At 37.5% G+C, this 20,994-nt stretch overlaps 1 protein-coding gene across 2 annotated transcripts in view; it reads left to right on the top strand.

The window, feature by feature from the left end:
• The window catches only part of ELAPOR2 (endosome-lysosome associated apoptosis and autophagy regulator family member 2), a 180,420-nt gene that overhangs the window by 149,106 nt on the left and 10,320 nt on the right, over positions 1-20,994 (top strand). For both annotated transcript variants that reach the window (XM_049894242.1, XM_049894244.1), the window contains 5 exons: positions 827-923; positions 1,535-1,636; positions 12,945-13,071; positions 18,804-18,982; positions 19,990-20,155. In XM_049894242.1, the coding sequence (XP_049750199.1) occupies positions 827-923; positions 1,535-1,636; positions 12,945-13,071; positions 18,804-18,982; positions 19,990-20,155 (671 nt within the window). The remainder of the gene's footprint in view (positions 1-826; positions 924-1,534; positions 1,637-12,944; positions 13,072-18,803; positions 18,983-19,989; positions 20,156-20,994) is intronic.

Genomic DNA, 20,994 nt, shown 5'->3' with positions numbered 1-20,994 from the left:
ATTTGCCTTTTCTCTTTCTGTGGTCCTGGAAGGTGTAGGGAAGGTCTAAGAAGAATCCAAGTCTCTAGATAGGATCCTTGGGGATCAACTTCATTAGGTTCTATGGAGTAAGGGTTATTATGAGCCTGGTTTTAACAAGCTTCTGCGGTGATTTCTGATGTGCCGCCAGATTTGGGCCTAGACTCCAGAGGACTTTAGCTTTAACTTTCAGCACCATGGCCAGTTACAGGCTTTGTGCCCAACATCAAAACTGGTGTCAGAAGCAATGTTGCAGTTACTGCTTGCGTTTTGGCTGTGTCACTGTTTTGCCTTTAAAAGACGGGAAAAAAATGCCTACTTTTATGTTTCTTAAATTAAGCAAATTTTGGAGTTAGATTTTGGAAATTATTAGGGCCCTAAATTTTTTTTTTGTCAAATATGTCTATAAAAGTGTGAGTAAACAGCTGTATTAGCAGTCTAGCTCATTGGACAAAAATCATCAGAAGTGGAGAATTTTAATAGTAGATTTTTGAAGTGTTAGATCCAGAGGGGACTTTGGGCATCATCCGAATTACTGCAAACATTTTACAGGTTCAGAAAATAAGACTCAGGAGAGTGAAGTGACTAAAGCAAAATGACAAAGCCAGGAAATACACTCTATTCTCTTTCATTCTGGGGACTTGAAAAAGTTTCTTATTCTTAACTGTCAATGCATTAATTTTATACAATATTTCTCGTAAAATGACAGTCATCAAAGTAAATATAGTTTACAGAGACTACATAAAGAGACTAAATAAACCTAATTTTTCCATATTGTTTAATAGCTTCTTTTTAAATTGTCTTCTAGGAGTGACAGTTGAAACAACATTGCATGATATTAATATAAAAGAAGATATGTTCCCAGTTACACGAAGCCAAATACCAGATGTGCACTTCTTTTATAAGTAAGTGATGATACTACATCCCTTGATTATCTTTTTTTTTTTTAATCAAAAGGGACTCAAGTGTATATGGATTTTATTTCCTATTATGGATTGTAAGTTCCTAGTGGCAGGGAAGGTATATTATGTCACACAGGGTGCCTAGCATGGTAGCTTGTACTTAATAGAAAATCAGTAATTGGTTATTAGATGAAAGACAGTAAAAAGTAGAAAATAATGGAATATTTTGAAATCCTTATATAATTTCTTTCAAATATATATAAAATCTTTTAAGTTAGGCAACACAAACACTCTGTTGTTTAGACAGTAATTGTTTGCAATTGGCACATCAAAGTACCAGCCTAAGTAGATACTACCTCTGTTACCTTTAAAAAATATTTCGATTATAATAGCTAAACACCTTGATGACTGCTTATCACTTTACTGGGAAAATAGCCAACTTTTCATAGGCAGTGAGATCAAATGACTTCAATTATTTTTTTACAGTTATAAATTAGTGAGCTTTAATGACTTTTTCATTGGCTCATAGAGCATGGAAGCAGTTGCATACACAACATTTTTGTCTTTGTGATCTGTGTCATCTGTTTGGTGAAATATCATTTGTCTTACAATAGGTCTTCAACAACGACCACATCTTGTGCTAATGGCCGGTCGACTGCTGTGAAAATGAGATGTAACCCTAATAAACCTGGAGCAGGAGTGATTTCAGTCCCCAGGTATTCTTATTTCTATATGATAATCCCATATTTATATTTATTGTGATGAAGTGAATCTCTGAAGAATTTACTATTTTAAAGTATATGCTTTACAAATGTAAAGCAGAAAAAGAGCAGAAGAATTTGTAGGTTTTTGTTGTAGGGATGTGCTATGTTCCTATTAACAAGAATAGGTCCTTGCTTAATCTTAATACTTCCCAGCCTCCTTAATGACATTTTCTGCTCCTGTTTGTCTCAAGAGTCTCATTCTCTTGAAAATTATTTAAGCAATATCCAGTTAATTATAATAGTTTGTATCCTTGTATTTACTCTTACTGTTTAACCTCCATTTCTTTGAGAGCTAGATTATGAACTTTCTCGAGTTACAGTACTGGATCTACAATTAACTAGTTGGGTTATCTGGACTAAGTAATCTAATGTCTGAGTCATAGTTTCTCTGTAAAGGGTAGGGAGCCAAGGTAGATAATTCATATGATCGTTTTACAAACTCCTTAGTTTTCTGATTAATGGTGATGAAATCAGTAAGTATAGTTCATCTAACCAATTGTCATTGAGGCAGCAAGTCCCCACAGCCTAGATCTGATTAATGTGGTCCATGGTAGATGGGAACCCTAGGGGAGAGTAAGCAAGTTCATGGGCTCAGAACTGTCAGCTTAAGTCAAGGCTGCCTTCATGACGTTAAGAGATACTTAAATGCCTCCTGATTTTTATTTTTCACAGCTCTTTATTGTTAAGTAGTATATTAGTTATTTCTAATCTTTTTAGAGTTAAAATATTGTTAGATCATAGTTTGATTTGCAGATTTTTCTTCATCAAAGTACAAAAAGTATACCTTTTTAAAAAGAAAATGGATTGACTTTAATTGTGTGGTTGAGAGTTTCAGGATACTCCTTGAGAGATTTTAAGGGATCCTGCTTATGTCACACAAGGAAAAGAAATCAGTGGTATAGGCATTGCTTCAACTAACTGTGTATCCTGAAATTAATTACAGTGGTAACACAGTATTTTGAGGTATTTTTGAATATAAAGGCACACTGACATTCATCTCTTACCAACTGTGTTTCTTGATTCCCGTAAACCTATGGATTAATTTTTCTTTTCACCTATTCAAGGTGAGAGAAGACTGTGATGAGAGGTGTATAAAATAAAAGGTAATAGACATCAGTGAAAGAAACAGGGAGCCTGATGCTCAAGGGCATCACATAGTGAAGGATCCCTCTGCCAGCGTCCTGGCTAGAGAGACATCAGACCAGATCCCTCCAAGGCATCCAAGGCAGCAAACCACATTTTAAGCAAGGTTGTGTTCAGAGATTCTAGCAATAAAAGCACATGTATTTCATCATTGTCTAGTATCCCACAATATAGCTTTGAGTTTCAGGCACTTCTATTTCCTGTAGGTTGTTTTTGAACTTAGCTGACCTCTCTGTGGCTAGCCTCTGGGAGTCTACCTGGATGACTTGTGAAGTGTCCTCCAGGTCTCACATTCTCGGACTGAAGCAGTTACTAGAGACTAGGTGTGCCCTTTAGAAAATATATCACTCTATCTAACTCTTCCAAGGTGGGTTCTGATGCTTTAAAGTGAAAAAAAAAGAAAATGGTCTCATGGTCCTAAATATGGCATCTAGAAACTGATTTTTTTTTTTTTCTCTCGCAAGTAGGGAAAAGATAAGTTTCTTTTTGGACCTCAGCAGTCTGCAACTTAGGGAACACGGCAGTCTTTGACAGGCTTGTCAAGATTCCCTGCAGCAAAATACCTTGAGGTTTCTATTTAAAAAACTGATTTCTGGGCCTTCCCTTCAGAACCTCTGCATATTGAGCTCAGGAATATTAATTAAAAAATACAAAATAATTATGACACATTAAAATTTGAGAAACATTAGTCTTAATGCATATTTTGGAGATTTGGCTTTCTTTTTTTTTCTGAAATAGATTGTCAGAATTTGTTCTGCATTTTACTTGTCTGGAAAGCTGTTTTAAAATGTTGTGATTTAGAGGGTGGGGTCCTTCAACCATCTTTTGATTAAAATTTACTTATGATGATGGAGTCATTGAGTGGCATAAACGGTTAATGTGCTCGACTGCTGATTGAAAGGTTGGCAGTTTGAGTCCACCCACAGGCGCCTTGGAAGAAAGGCCTGGCGATCTGCTTCCAAAAAACCAGCCATTGAAAACCCTGTTGAGCACAGTTCTACTCTGACGCACACAGGGTTGTCATGAGTTGGAACTGATGGCAACTGGTAATTGGCATAAGTATGATACACATGAAGTTTGAAGACCACTCTTCTAGGGAACTGCTTGGACCACACAACCTAAATGTGCTGCCCTTCAGATCCTTCTTGAATCAATTTCCCATCAGGGCACAAGGGGGAGCTCAGGGATCAGAATATGGCAAACAGCAGTTTTTTCCTGGAATGATTACAATTTTTTATCTGTAGGGCTGAATTAAGAAATGTTAATAAAGTCAAAAGGCTGCTTTTGAAGTGAACTTACTGTGCATTTCTCTTTTTTTAGCTTTAGATCTTGAGGGGAGGGAGGGAGTTACAGCGAGAAGCCTCATATACTGAGAAACATCTGAAAGGAGACTTTGGCAGTTAGGAAGGGGTGTTACTGTCTAGTGTGTCTCCTCTCTTGGCCTAGAATCTTAGCCAACGAGGCCAAAGTGATTTACGCAGCAGTATCGTCAATTGGGGCTCTGTATCTTGGTGACCTGGGAATATGTAACAGGACCCCAAGCCCGGGAAAATGAGAATGCCACAACAGTAAGTGAGTGAGGTGGAAAAAAGGGGAAATGTGTGTTCTCTGTGTATGTCAGGTGAAATGCAGAGGGAGTGGCTGATCATCTAGGCTACCTGTTAATCTGCGGTTAGCACCCCCGCCCTGTCTGTTTGGTTGGGCAACTAGAGTTGGTTTCTAGTTTCACAAAGTGTCTGGAGGGTATGAGGCATTTTAGATAAAAGTCAGCAGCATGATACCTGTGATAGGTGAAATCTGAGAGCTGGAGTGGACTTCCGACATCATCTAGTACAGCTTCTACCTTGAGTAGAGAATAAACTGCTGATATAACAAACCTCTAATATTCTGAAGTAGATGCCCCTCCAGCCTCCTCTTAAAAGGCCTCAAGAACCTGTAATCCTGATCCTAGAGGGACCAGAGGCTCTGCTTTCATTAAGAAAAAATTAGATCTAAGCATTGTGTCCAAAGGGCTCTTTGAAAGCCAGGAGGAATTTCTGTTAGTTGAAAAGGTTGTATAGAAAAGGCCTTATTAGGAAGCAGGTGGAGGGAATCATTTTTCCTATGATAATAAAGATGTCATAGCACATTAGAGATTCTTGAATCAAAGCCATCTATGTTACAGAGTGGGGAACACTGAGCACCCAGGCTGTATAGCTAGAGAGCTGCACAGTTGAGATGGAATGCAGATTTCCTGTGCTTGTTGCTCTTTCCATGTCATCAGACTTTCATCTTGACTTTTTTCCTTCCAATTCCTTGTGGATAAAGATTTTCCAAGAAGCACGCTAAGCAAAGAGGCAAATATCACGTTTATCCCAGGGGATAAAACAACTGAGCAATGGGTTATTGGTGCTGTCTTTTAAGTGAGTTATCTTTCCTCAAATAGGCTCTTCTTTATTAATGTTATGAGTTAAAGAAAAATTCTCTCTCTCTCTCTTAACTTATGACTATATTTAACTGCTTAAGTAGTTTATTAATCAGTCTAAAATTGTTTTGCCTAAACCTCCTTCAAAGTCCAAATTCATTTTCGTTATCAAGTATAATCCCTGGGAGTATTTTATTTCACAAAAGGGGATATTTCACAGTTCTGTCCTGATAGTGGAGCCCTGGTGGAGCAGTGGTTAAGAGCTCAGCTGCTAACCAAAAGATTAACAGTTCAAAGCCACCAGCCGCTCATTGGAAACCCTATGGGGCAGTTTGGATCTGTCCTGTAGGGTCACTATGAGTTGGAATTAGCTCAATGACAGTGAGTTTTTTGGTCCTGATAGTGTTCAGGGGTCGAACACTCCAGAGGATTTATTTTACAGGCTCTGATTTAGAGTTTTTATCAAAGTTCTCAGATCTGTTGGATCCTAATGCAGTGTTATCTTTAGTCTTTGGGGAAGGACTATTTAAGCCAAATAGTCTATCAGTTTTAAATAGTTAAAAATCAGAGACTAATGATTGGTTGAATGAGTAACTTGTTCTCCTTTTTCTCCTGAACAATTTTTGGAGAGATAATAGGTATCTAATCTGCACAAATTAAATAAAAAAGTCAATCGAACTCAAAAGATTAAAACCAAATTAAGATCTTAGAACATTAAAAAGTAAGGAGACACGTAAAAGTACTCTGAGCAAAAGTAAAACAACTAAAAGCCATGACGATGAAGAAATGAAAAAATTCTAATAGAGGATTGGTAAATTTGTACAATTCAAATACTAATGAGCATTCTTAAGACATGATATAAAAATATCACAACACATTTGTAAAGTTTTAGGATCAATTTTGAAATAAGGATAATAAAATTTTAACATACTTATTTTTTTCTGCCACAAAAGAAGATTAAAAAAGCTAGGCAGTGTCAGTTAATTTAGTTTATCTGCATCTTGATGAGGTTCTCGCTTTTTTAAAATAATCCAGGATAGAACCTTTAGAGGGGAGATTTTTGAAGGGGATTGGTGGAATTTTAAATTCCTAGATATAAAAGCTATGAGTCAAAAAAGCTTATGTTCAGTATCAATCCTAAGCCATTTATAACATCCAGCCTCAGGGCAAACAAAATCAAAACAAGATGCATTGGTGTTTTATGGGCCCCACACAAGAGTTCCTTCCAAGGACAAGGCAAACTCGTCAGAGAAAGAGTGAACATGCTGTGATGCTAGAGCTGGGGGGAGTCTTTAGCATCTTGCTAGAGACAGCATTGTTCATGCCAGAGGATGCTGGTTTGAATACCTCAAGGTGAGGTGTCTTAGTTTCCTAGTGCTGCAGTAACAGAAATACCACAAACAGATGGCTTTAAAGAGCAAAAACAGTTCTGGAGGTCCAATGTTCAAATCAGAGTCTTAATTATGGCAATTCCTCTGTTGTACATGTCCTCCCTAGTGTGTGCTTGCTGAAGTGATTAGGTTTAGGATACAGCCTACACTGATTTGGCCTCATTAACATAACAAAGAAAACCCTAATCCCAAATGGAGTTATATCTAGTGGTATAGGGGCTAGATTCCAACACATATTTTGGGGGGAAACAATTCAATCTGTAACACTGGAGAATGCCAAGAAACCAACAAAAGCCCTACATGAAAAAAGCTCAGCAACAATAGTGTCCTGACACCAAACAATAAATGTTCTGGGCACACATCACTGTGGTTTTTCCCTGCTAATTCTCTGAGACTAACTCCAGAAGGGTCAGAAATGTACTGATAATGTTGATGACTTTGTTTTGCATGAAGTCTTAGAAAACAATTTTGTAATAAGTCATAAACGTTGTAAACAATAATAGGTTGAGTATCAGGTCATACCAGGTCATAAGTAATCAAGATTCATTTCTATGAATTCATAGCATCAACCAAGTAGATCCTGCTTTAGGTAAGGAAGGTTCATTTAAAAGAAGATAATAATAACTCATAGCTCAGTCTAGTTATTCCCCAAGGAAATGTATTCCCATTTTAGAACCTAGTATTGGTTTCCTAGGACTACTGTAACAAAATGCCACAGAGTAGCTGGCTTTGAACAACAGAAATTTATTGTCTCACAGTTCTGGAGGCTGAGAATCTGAGATCAGGGTGTCAGCCATGTTGATTCCCTTCTGAGGCTTTGAGGGAGAAGCTGCTCCACCTGTCTCTCCTAAGCTTCTGGTACAGCTCCAGGCGTTCCTTGGCTTTCAGCTTCAGTGTCATATGGAGTCCTTCATTCCCTCTGTTTGTTCTTTTTTTTTTTTTTTAATAAGAACAGCACTTAGATGAGATTAGACAACCCACCCTACTCTGGTATGACCTCATGTTAACTGATAACATCATCAAAGACCCTATTTCCATACAAGGTCATGTTCACAGGTGCCAGTGGTTATAATGTCAATGTATCTTTTTATGGGGGGGGACACAATTCAATTCATAATAAACCCAAGGTCTAACTTCCTAAAAAGAAATTCATCTGCCTTTTTACACGTTCCCAGTGCTGTCCCAATGCATAAGGTAATCACAGAAGCAAAGGAAGGAATCTGAAGAGTATGTTCCTCAGTTAAAACCAAATTGAGGTTCACCTGGTTGTCCTTTGAATCAGTGGTCATTTCTCTATCTGGAATTCACAGCATGTCTAGGTAATCCTGTAGAACTCTGGCCCTACATGTGCCAGCTATCCATGGCCATATACTACCTCTTGAGGTACATTTTTGCTCACTGGTTTGCATGGTGAACACATCAACCAAAAGTTATAAAAGTAGCACAATTAGTGGCATCTCTGCACTAATCAAAGGGAAAAGTAGTTAAAATATTTCGCAACTAAAGCATTTACCTGTTTTAGCTTTTGCTGTTTTGTTCTTCTCTTGGTAGGAGAATTTTTTTTTCTCTTGCATTTCCCCCCCAATATTCATTGTATACAAATGCACTGTTGAAATTATTGCTGCTTCGTATACCTTTCTCGTTTTACAAGGAAGGCCTGATTCAAACCGTGAAGCTTGTATTTATAACAAAGGATCAAATTTGGATGTTCCACATCTTACATGATTCATTGGGTTAAAAGAATTGATTTCAACCTAAAATACTTTTAACCTGAGAATATCTTTTAAAAAGTGAAGTCTACCAAGAAAAAAGGCTCTGAATCATTGTGGTGTTTTGACACCTAAATGGCAGCATTATAAATTATATCCGTGTCTTCTTTGATTTTTTTTTCTTGCAGTTTCTGTAGTTCTGCCAGTTCTTTACAAAGTATGTGTATTGTTAATAGACTTTTATATTTTTGCAGTGCTTTAAACTTTCTCAAATCGTTCTCTCATTTTATCCTTTATAACTACTGTGTGGAAGAAGTATAGCAGATATTCTGCTTTTGACATATTACGAAAATGAGGCCAAGTGAGTTTAAGTCATTTGCGGAAAAACACGTGATCATTTCAAAGTCCAGTCAGAATTATAACCAAAGTATTCTCTCCAGGGCTTTTGGCAAATGTGATTAATTTTATCCTTTTTTAAAATTTGTTGAGTTCTTTTTTCTAAAACCTTAGTATATTTATTCTTTTATTTTCCCTTTATAAGCAGTTTATTTTCTTTAAAACTTCTCTGTGTTGAAAAGATAAAATAGAAAATTATTTGGAAAGGAGAAATTTCAGCAGGAAAGCATATTGGTAATTATTGTTAAATAATTGTAAAAATGTGATTACTTTTGAAGTTACAAATCGTTGTTATGCAAATAAGAATTGCGTCCTCAAAGAACCTTCCTAATTGACTATTACTGTATATATGTGTGTGTGTATATATATTTATTGTGGTAAATGTATATGTAACAAAACGTTTGCCATTTCAGCATTCTTTACATGTGCAATTTAATGACATTGATTTTGTTTATCGTGTTTATTCAAGCATCATCATTATCAGTTTCCAAAATTTTCTATCACCCTTAACAGAAGCTCAGTGTGCCCTGATCAGTGAATCCTCCTCCTCTGTTCCCTCACGCCAGCCCCTGGTAACCACTAGTAAACTTTGATCTCTATACACTTGCCTATTCTAGATATTTTCTGTATGTGGAGTCATACAATATTTGTCCTTGAAATAAGCTTGTGAATATATATGTATATATATACATAGAGAGAGAGAGAGAGCATGCACATGTGAGCACACAAGAGTGTGTGCTCTTCAGGGCGTGCCCTGGTGGCGTGGTGGTTAAGCACTCAACTGCTAACCAAAAGGTCAGAGGTTTGAACCCACCAGCTGGTCCACAGGAGAAAGAAAGATGGGACAGTCTGCTTCTGTAAAGGTTTACAGCCTTTGAAACCCTCTGGGGCAATTCTACTCTGTCCTGTAGGGTTACTGTGAGTTGGAATTGAATTGATAGCAATGGGTTTTGGATATATATGTATATATATACACACACACCTATATGCAATTTTTAGTTGGCTTTACTGATCTGGAAAGTAGAAAGTCAGAGTGGTTGTTTATGTGGCATGGTCTTCATCTATTGTACTTAGCTTTTTTAAAAACCTGTTTTTGTTTCTTAGTCTGAATATATTCATTACTCCCTTTTCACAAACAGAAATTAAGGCAGAAAAGAGCTAAGTCATTTTTCCAAAGAGTTTCTCCCAATTCACCATTGTGCTTAGCTCTGGGAAATAATACTGGTTCTTTGTTTCTGAAGCATGGTATAAAGAATGTTATGTTTATTTACATCCCATCTGTGTCTACTCTGTCTACATCACATAGACACTTTGAAAAGACAAACATGTCTTTGTTGTTGTTAGGTGCTGTTGGGTCGGTACTGACACATAGTGACCCTGTGTGTAACAGAATGAAACACTGCCCAGTTCTGCGCCAACGTCGCAGTTGTTGTTATGCTTGAGTGCATTGTTGCAGCCACTGTGTCAGTCAATCTCCTTGAGGGTCATCCTCTCTTTTGCTGACCCTCTACTAAGCATGGTGTCCTTCTCCAGGGACTGATCCCTCCTGGTAACATGTCCAAAGTATGTGAGATAAAGTCTTACCATCCTTGCTCCTAAGGAGCATTCTGGCTGTACTTCCTCCAAGACAGGTTTGTTCGTTCTTCTGGCAGTCCATGGTATATTCAGTATTCCTTCATCAACACCGTAATTCAAAGGCATCAGTTTTGTTCTTTCTTGTTCATTGTCCAATTTTCACATGCATACGAGGTGATTGAAAACTCTATGGCTTGTGTCAAGTGCATGTAGTCCTTAAAGTGACATGTTTGCTTTTTAACACTTTAAGGAGGTCTTTTGCCGCGTATTTGCCCAATGCAATGGGTCATTTGATTTCTTGACTGCTGCTTCCATGGGCATTGCTTGTGTATACAAGTAAAATGAATTCCTTTAAAACTTCAATTTTTTTCTCTGTTTATCATGATGTTGCTTATTGGTCCAGTTGTGAGGATTTTTTGTTTTTTCTATGTTGAGGTGTAATCCATACTGAAGGCTATGATCTTTGATCTTCATCAGTAGGTGTTTCAAGTCCTCTTCACTTACAGCAAGCAAGCTTGTGTCATCTGCATGTTGAAGGTTGTTTAAGAGTCTTTCTCAAATCCCGATGCTCTGTTCTTTTTCATACAGTCCAGCTTCTTGGATTATTTGTTCAGCATACAGATAGAATAAGTATGGTGAAAGGATACAACCCTGACACACACCTTTCTTGACTTTAAACCACACAGTATCCCCTTGTTCTGTTTGAATGGCTGCCTCTTGGTCGAAGTACAGGTTCCTCATGAGCACAATTAAGTGTGCTGGAATTCCCATTCTTTGCAATGTTGTCCGTAATTTGTTATGATCCACACAGTCAAATGCCTTTGCATAGTCAATAAAACAGGTAAACATATCAGAGCAACACACCAGCTACCATAGTATGACAAACTGACAGACATGTGACATCACTTAACATCAGTCTTTAGATACGTAGATTTTTTTAGTGTTCACATTCTAGGGTGCCTTAGAATGTATTTAGTTAATTAAGAACGTGGAATTTTACTTTGCAGGTAGAATGAAAATATCGTTTTAGACTGAGTATCATCAGAAAGGCATATGAAGTTAAAAATTAAAAAGGGGTTGTTTTTGGATTCTCCCTATTATAGTATAACTACCTTTTTACTATTAAATGTTCAGGATGTTTGTACTCAGCATTAGCTAAGGCCCAAAGGAGGTTTTCAGGGCAATGTCCTATATTTACATAATTTGACTTAAGGGAGCTGGAATGTGGTAGACAAATTAAGGAAAAATATTCCCTTAGTTTTAATGAATTCATGAACAAACAGCCATTCCCACAAGAATCTTTCCGAATAGCTTCCTGCTTCAGTCAGTAAAGATTCTGTACACAGTAACAGCAGGTTAATTTTGAGCCATGCTGTGTTTGTCCTTAAAATGAGAGCAGCAAGTTGATGTAATGGGCCCACCCACCAGAAAGCAGAGTGTCAACAAGTCTCCATGCAGGCCCTGACTGGTGGTTGGCTCATTGCAACTGTGCCTAAACCCCATCGTCCACAGAATGCTGATGATAACCACCTCTTTTAGAGTCGTGCTCAGGCCACAGAAACCCAAGACTGCAAAATCATTTGCATCACTGAGCCCTGTGTTTGCCTGATGGTTAGTTTGTTTTTCCACTTCGGGCAGTTGTCTTGGATTGAATTCTGTCCCCTAAAAATATCTGTCAGCTTGGCTAGGTCATGATTCCTAGTATTGTATGATTGTCTACCATTTTGTCATCTGATGTGATTTCTCTATGTGTTGTAAATCCTATCACCGTGATGTTAATGAGGGGGATTATCGACAGTTATATTGATGAAATCTACAAGATTAGATAGTGTTTTAAGCCAATCTCTTTTGATTTATAAAAGAGAGAAATGAGCAGAGAGACAGGGGGACCTCATACCACCAAGAAAGGAGTGCCAGGAGCAGAGTGCATCCTTTGAACCTGGAGTTCCTGCAGGGAGAAGCTCCTAGACCAGAGAAAGATTGATGACAAGGACCTTCCTCCAGAGCCAACTGAGAGAGAAAGCCTTTCCCTGGAGTTTATGCCCTGAATTTGGACTTGTAGCCTGCCAGACTGTGAGAGAATAAATTTCTCTTTGTTAAAACCATCTACTGTTACAGCAGCACTAGATGACTAAGACAACAATTTTCTTATCATGTCTTTCCCCCACTCTCTAGAGACCATAGTCCTGTACATCATTCTGTCGCTTAAAGCACTTCGCCTAACTACATTATCTGAAATAGAAATCACAACCGCCTTAACATATATGGCCCTTCACTACCTATCCTGTGTGTATTACGACCTTCACTGCCTTGCTCTTGAAGCTCCAGCAGTAATGACCCACTTGTAATTTCTTTCCCAATCATAATACTATTTCATCCCTCTAACAGGAGTACCCTTGCTTTCTTCCCCTCTATTCTGGTTACTCCTGCTGAATATTCTAGACTCATCCTAGATGTCACCTCTACGAAGAAGACTTCCCAGAACATTGTGTGTCATATCTGTTTATATCTCTCTCCTTTAGATTTTTTTTCCACACATGTATCTCCAGTATCTCACACAGCGCTCCCCAGTATGCAGTAGGCACTCAGTTGTTGATTGGATTGAGTTGAATGTGTTATAAATGCCGCTGTTGTTGTTTTAGCAAGTGCCCAGCAGGCACCTGTGATGGATGTACATTCTATTTCCTGTGGGAGAGTGCCGAAGCTTGCCCTCTCTGTTCGGAGCATGACTTCCACGAGATTGAGGGAGCCTGTAAGAGAGGATTTCAGGTAAGAGCGCAAACCTACCCATGCGGAAGTGTGTCATTGAAGATATAATTTGTTCACCTGGTGTTGCTTACACCGCAGAAACTCAGGTTCAGAGACATGGCTAAAGGTTATAGGTAGCTGTGACATTAATATGCATTTAAAATGAAGTCTGGTTGTAAACTCCCATATGCTAGGGTAGCTGTGAATGTGTACTGGGACTGGGGAAAATGAATTATGACAAGGGAGTTGTAGGCTATGTTACTTGGTTATTAAACAAATGATGTCAATAAACCAAGATGTTATTTATATAATGGAATTATAGGTATAATGAAGATGGGATGGTATAACTGATTCACCACAAGAAGCATGGCTAAAAACTAAAGCATGCTTCCTGAAGATTATGATCTAGAGTAATGAATAATTTTCTTGGGCCAGCCTGTTAGAAAACATATACATACAACCTACCTGAGGCCATACCCTTGAGTTGCAGTGAGGCCACTGGGACAGCTGCCCACTGGAGCGATATCTAAGTAGGTGGGTCCCAGAGGTTGGCTCAAACCAGCAGAGGCGTTATCAAAATGGCTGGAATTGAGAGTGTAACCATAAAGTCAACTCAGAGTCAGGTCCAAAGCGTGAGAGAAAGAAAGAACAAATAGTAAAGCCAGTGACCAGAAGGGTTTCAAGGAAGCTGAAGCCTTGGGAACCAGCAGATCATAAAGGGTAAGAACACAGGCTCTGGAGTCAGAAAGTCTTAAGGCCAATGTCCAGCTGTGCACAGCCTGATGTGTTACCCTGGGCAAGTGATTTTACCAGTCTATGCCTCAGTTTCATCATCTGTAAAATGGGGATAAATACTTCACAAGGGTATTAATATGATTATCACAGAATCTGTCATATAGTAAATGATCAGTAAATGTTAGCTAGTCTTTCCCTTCGCCTCCCCTTTCTCCTTTGTATCCTTCACCTCATCACTACTGCGTTGTTTTGGATATTTCTTACCTGATACACAGAGGAAGTTACCTAACCAGATTAGAAGCCACACAGGTACAGAAACCCTGAACCTGCATTGTTGTGAAAGGTTTGAAGTGGTGGTGACACTTCTCTACCTGCCTTTCAACTAATGCTTCTTAGAAATTGTCCGCCTCACCATTAGAATAAGAGACGTGCTCCCTGCTACCCCAGTTCTGGGGCAATAGAACTGTGGGAGAACAAACTTCTGCATCACTGCCATTTAATTTTTTTTTTACTATTTTATTTTTCTGAATGTAAAAGCAATACAAGCTAATGTGGACAATTTAAGAAACACAGACTGGCAAAAAGAAGACGAAATTCTGAATTTAATCTCACCAGTCAGATGTAATGATTAAACTTTTTTGCATTTTCATTTGGTCTCTTTTTTTCTCTCGTACACACACACATTCTATATTTTTCTGTGCAATGTTTTTGTTTGCTTATTTATTTTTTAATAAAATTGGAATCCTACCCTATATGTCTTTTCAGTTTGATTTTTTCATTTGGAACCCTGTTGTACAGTGGTTAAGAACTTGGCTGCTAACCAAAATGTCAGCACCTTGAATCTACCCAGCCACTTCTTGGAAATCCTACAGGACAATTCTACTCTGTCCTGTAGGGTTTCTATGAGTCAGAAGTGACTCGATGGCAATGGGTTTTGGCTTTGGTTTGTTTGTTTTAGTCTTTTTTAACATGTAAAATATCATCAATTTTTTTTTGTCTTTAAACATTTTTTTTGAGAATATGGTTTTAATTTTTGATATTCTTTTATTTCTATAATTCAGGATTTTTTAATTCCCCTGTTGGAAATTGCAGAAAAAATTGAAAATCTTTTTGTAAATAACTCTGTAATAGAACATCCTTGTTGGAGTTTCATTTATACTCTTAGAGTTTACTACTAAAAAAAGAGACTAATTGGAACCAGGGAATGGACTTTAAAGTTCTTAATACATATCACTAAACTGCTTTGGTTGTGTCAGTTTGCACTTCTACCAGTAGTGTTTGAGAGAGCCTTTTTAGTGCACCAGCTTTGAGTAGTATCATATGAAAGACAACTTTGCCTGCTTTAGGAACACTTGCTTACCCAAGTACACTGAAAGGACACTACAGAAGTGCAGATGAGTATAAGTCAGTACTGGTGCTGAGAATCCTAGTGGAGAGGGACATCAGAAGATCCGAGATTTTGCTGAGATTCCTGAGAGCTAGAAAGTAAACGGGATAGGACTGATCTGCAGGTCCTCAGGGAGAGGGCAGCAGGCTAGAGCGCTCACAAGAGTCAAGGCGATGGAGCGAGAGCTTTTCTGCCTGGGAAATCTTGAAGGACCTTTGTTAGCAGATTGCAAGGCAGGAGTGTGAGAGGGGAAGAAATCAGGGAACCCCCACCCAGTGCCGGCATACAGGGTACCTGGCAGCAGTGGTGTTCACCCCTGGTGGGGGAGGGGCAGGAAACATAGATAAGTATTGTTTAAATTGGTGTTTTTCAAACTTTAATGACAGTGACCCTATAGTAAGAAATACATTGTACATCAAACCTTTTACACAGACACAAACTCAGACACAAAGAGCATATACCTAGAAATGAAATTGTTTCATGGAACAATACTTTTAAAAAAATACTGTCTGATAAGTACAAGCATAAAGTTAATGTAAATGTGTTCTTATTAATATTTTAATACAAAATAGGAAAAAAATCCCCAAATAGCACAAAAAATAAAAAAGGAAATGTTTTATTCAGTTCATTAAGTGTTGCCTGTAGATAAGTTCATTTCAGCTCAGAGCACACAGGGAAAATGCTGCTCACACACTGAGCACCCTGTTGAGCTAGTTTCTTTTAACATTTTTAAGTGGGTCAAGGATGAAAATTCTAGTTTCACAAAAATGGTTCCTTACTAATCCTCATAACGATGTAATTTTTCTGCTTTGTAATGGAAATTCTTCTTTACCCTTATTCCTAAATTATGATAAGCTTATTATCTTATGATCACTATTTGGTATAAATAAAAAAGCTAAGCTGTAGTCCTTTCTTTGGGGTTGAATTTTAACTTGAGGGTTTTGAAAAGCTAAATGATATTTTATCCAGATGTTATTTAAAATTTAATATTTGCTGTCTGAAAGGTAATGATTAGAAGGTGAAGACAGTGAAGCCACAGAAATTTCTCTAAGTTTCTTCCGTTCAAACTACCTCCATTAAAAAGCTCTCTTTGGTGTGTGATAAGAGGGTTGGGAATAGATGGTTGCTAGATAGTTCTTTTTAAATATTTATTTTTGCCTGAAGAATAATACCTTTTGGAGCGCTTTGATGTGTTTTACGTGTTGAAATGTATGATTTCTTCCCTATAGCCTGTAGTTCCAAACTTAATTTGAGAAATATAAAAAAATCAGTAAGTGTGCCCTTGTGTTATACTCAGATGTCAATTTTGAAAATATTTGCTAAATGAGATTTTCAGCTAGAAGCATGTGAAAGTCCTTCCTGAATTCATACCTCTTGCTTAGTATATCCTGTGCAACAACAAGCGAAGTTGGGTATGATGCAGTAAGTGGGTATGGTCACCTCCTGTCTCTAAATAAAACATTTCAAAAGGTCAGCTCTTCAGTGAGCTTAACATAGTGCAAATAACTTCCACTGTGTTTTTCTTCCATTATGTCCATGAATAAGGGTGGATTTCTTTGGATACCAAATATTTATGGTACGAAAAGAAGAAGAAGAAAAAAAGATTGCAAAATATTGCTATGAGTATCTTTTTCTTTTGTAATAATTCCACTGTGTTTTGGTCCTATTTTCTGCTCCACCCTTTGTAATTTTTCATTTTATATTGACTACAGTGTACTTTTGCAATTCTGTAAATTCTATAAATAATCCAGTTGTGTATGAAGTTAAATTTACGCAACACAGTAAGTCCTCCACATACGGCCAGTATAAACCACAAGAGCTGCCCAACTTGTGATAAAAATACTCTTATCAAATTGGATCTCAAAAATCTATACTAGGTTCCTAGTGTGTATTAAGCATTACTTCTAAGTGTCATGCAGCAGGAAAGATTCGAAGAGATCCTGTGTTATCACTAAGAGGAATGCCATTTAATTTATTCTCAAATTTATTGCACCCCGTTCACACAGTAATCTGAAAGAACACGTTTTTTAGCTGCAGTGTCAGCTGTTTTCTCATTAGCCAATGGTATGTGACTGAATGATGTAGTGAAGCTTTGTAAATAACCGCTAGAGAATGGCTAAGAAATTTTGCCAATAGTGTGATCTTTTTTTTCTTTGGCAGTATTTGAAGAGCTTATTGAAAAGTTAAGCATCTGAGTCTGCAAGTATCTTTTTAAGCTTGAAGTTTTAAAATTCATTTATAAGACTGTCGTTAGACATTAGAGCCCGCCATTTTCCTTGAATGTTGCACCTCAGAAGAAACCGTGTAAGCTTTTGCACAGTCTTTTTTTTTTTTTTCTTCTCATTAGGATGCAGTTCCAGTGAGGTCAACGTTTATTGACTAGAGTCAACATTTTTATCAGAATTGTCATTGTTTACACTTAGGATGCAGCAGTTGAACTTGAACATGCCTCTGCATTCCTTACCTCATTTTTTTTTCACTTATAAAAGCAATTAATCCATTTTAACAGGAATTCATTTGCACTAAGTTTAATGAAAATGTTACAATTGCCATCTGCTAAAAAAAAAAAAAAATTTGATCACTAATGTCCCCTCTAAAAAATGTGCTGAAAATTCTTACCTGAAACTTGGTTGAAAATAACTGCAAATTATATTAACATAAAATTAAATGTCATGGTGTTATCCTTCTGTTAGGGTGTTGATCAGAGTGATCATTATACATCAGAAAATTTAATGAGACACAATAAGCAAAAGATTTAATGCCTTCTTATTAGTCAGTGGATATAATCATCATGCAAATTGCTCCTGGCTGCTATACATGTTGAAGTATGTAAGGAAGCATGCACTGTATTCTCTTTTCTGCTTTGTCTTATTGTATCTATTTTTTAAAAAATTACTGGTTGGAATCTAGTATATTGCAAGTTGCACCTTGCAGTCTGAAAACTCTGCCGTAAAGAAATTAAGTCACCTACTTTGGGAGGAAAAGAATACCTGGTGTGAATAGTGATGAACCAGAATAATAGCGTTCATATTTTGGTGTGGGGAAGAGGGGTAGGGCCTACTCTCACGCCAGCCACCAAAGCCTGCTGGACATGGTGCTCATACATGACCAGAATTCAGGGTGTACTCTTGTACTCAGGGGAGAAGTCTGTTGGGGAAATGAATCTACATGATGGGTAGGTGACACCCATATCAGCTAGCAATATGAACCAAGCTAGGCTTTCATTCAAAAACTGATTAAGACAGCAGGAATCATCAGAAATTTGAGGAAAATAGCCCAAAAGATGCATCCAGACGGAGTAATTTTTATTCAACCTCCTCAGGATGGAGCAAGCCATTCTGATAGACAACCCATGTCTTTATTTGACTGTGTTGAATTTTAATTCATTATTTCCTTACTTACTGTTTTCTATATCTCTTTCTTCCCTTCTGGGAGCTTCTATTAGGTTTAACGTTGAACTTCCTGGAATAATCCTCTCTGCCTACCAGGAATAAAAAACAAAAAAAGGAATAAAGGGTTGGCAAAATCCTTCCTCCTTCTACATGAGAAATTGACCTTGTAACAGATCTGGCTTTCACAGTTGAATCTGAATCTCATTTTCCATGCTATCTGTGATTTTATTTTTTTAAAGGAAACCTTATACGTATGGAATGAACCTAAATGGTGCATTAAAGGAATTTCTTTGCCTGAGAAAAAGTTGTCAACCTGTGAAACAGTTGACTTTTGGCTAAAAGTAGGAGCAGGCGTGGGAGCTTTTACAGCTGTTTTGCTGGTAGCCTTAACTTGCTATTTCTGGAAAAAGAATCAAAAGTAAGTAACCTCATTGGAATGACCGCATAAGAACTGGGGGCTCTATTTTGTGAAAATTTTAGATTTATCATTACATCCAGAAGATTTCTCAGAGATACATGAACGAACTATAGGAGAGGCCTTTAAAAAAGTGAGCAGAAGGATTTTTATGCTGAATAGAGAGATAATAGAACGTCACAGATCATTGAATTAAACTCATTTATGATGCAGACTAAGAAAAACTGAGGCTACTGTTTACTCAGGTAGATGGAAGCACAGCTGAGATTGCAAGGCAGATTTTCTTTCTCTGTCTGTTGTTCTTTTTATGACATCATGCTGTCTTCTAGACCCACTTATTATTTTTTGATTTTTTGCAGGCATATATTTGCAAGGAAACAGACTCCACCTATAGACAGATATCACATTAGTTACTCCAGGTTTCAGAGAATCTGGAGTTGGATATTCAGTCTAACCTCTGAATGTATATTGATTAATTATATGATATACATCTTTTAAAATAATTTACATGTCAATAGGGTTGTGAAATTTCAAGATTGTAATATCTAGGGATAATTGTAATATCTAGGATCCTAAGAGTAAATGAATAAATGATATAGATAGTAAAAACCAAATCATTTGCCTGTTTGGTATTTTTATATTTTTTATCTAAAATTTGAAAAACCTTATAGTGAATTAGCTTCCAAATATTCATGAATTAAGGGAACACTTTTAGACCTCAGGGCTTCTCTTTATTTTCAAAAAGTTTTTTATAAGCAGACAATCAGTGTAAAATGATGATAGAGTTAACTGTTTTGCACTGCCTCTCTGAAATCCTGGAAAATATTTGCATGTAAATGGTGGATAAATGAATGAACACATAACTTTGCCTATAAAAAAAAAAGGTGAGGGGAAATTGTTGGTGGAGCAACTATAAGACAATTTAATGAGCTGGAGTATGGCCATCTAAAATAACCATTAATTTATATTAAAATAAACTGCTATTTATCTATCCTTCAATCACTCCTTAGACTAGAGTACAAATACTCCAAATTAGTAATGACAGCTAACTCAAAAGAATGTGAGCTCCCAGCTGCAGACAGTTGTGCTATCATGGAAGGAGAAGATAATGAAGAGGAAGTTGTGTATTCCAATAAACAATCACTACTGGGAAAACTCAAATCCTTGGCAACAAAGGTAAGAATAGAATTTTTAAACTGCTATTACTGTGTATTAATAAATTAGAGCCCATATTAGCCTGATAGTAACATTCATGCAAGTCCTTTGGTTTATCATGTCTATATCTCAGTATTTACCCAACAGAAATACTCTTAAAAAAAAAAATACTCTTAGAAGTACATAAAGATGTAAATTTAAGAGTATTCATCGCAGTCGACTCAGATGATCCTATCAGCACATAGGATTTGCTTCCCCAGTTTGTGGAAACAAAGAAGGGTGTCTTTAATCTGCCAATCTGTAGTTTCCCAAGTGACAGACCAAACAGCTAGGCCATTGGCAGTAAATAGCTTAAACTGCTGAGAAGTATTGATCAGACCTATGAGAATGACTTTGAGTTCTGCTCACTGACCCAGGCAATCTTATCCATTTTCAGTTATCCACACCTGTGCTGAGAATGAACGGCGATAGCAGCCCAGAGGACACCATTGGGTTTCAGCTTAGCTGAACCATTAGTGAACAGAGGCCCAGGCATTTAAGGGACCTCGATGAATCAAGGGCTCCCTTGGGCCAGTGGCTTTCTTTTAGGTGTGGTTGTTGTTGTTAGGTGCCGTCAAGTTGCTTCCGACTCACAGTGACCCTGTGCACAACAGAATGAAACACTGCCCAGTCCTGAGCCATCTTTACAATTGTTGTTATGCTTGAGCTCATTGTTGCAGCCACTGTGTAAATCCACCTCACTGAAGGTCTTCCTCTTTTCCATTGACCCTGTACTCTGCCAAGCATGATGTCCTTCTCCAGGGACTGATCCCTCCTGACAACAGGTCCAAAGTATGTAACATGCAGTCTCGCCATCCTTG

This window comes from Elephas maximus, chromosome 8 (assembly GCF_024166365.1).
Source record: "Elephas maximus indicus isolate mEleMax1 chromosome 8, mEleMax1 primary haplotype, whole genome shotgun sequence".
Classification (NCBI taxonomy): domain Eukaryota; kingdom Metazoa; phylum Chordata; class Mammalia; order Proboscidea; family Elephantidae; genus Elephas; species Elephas maximus.
Note: the sequence above shows the minus strand (reverse complement) of the source record. Positions and strands in the feature narration are given on the sequence as shown.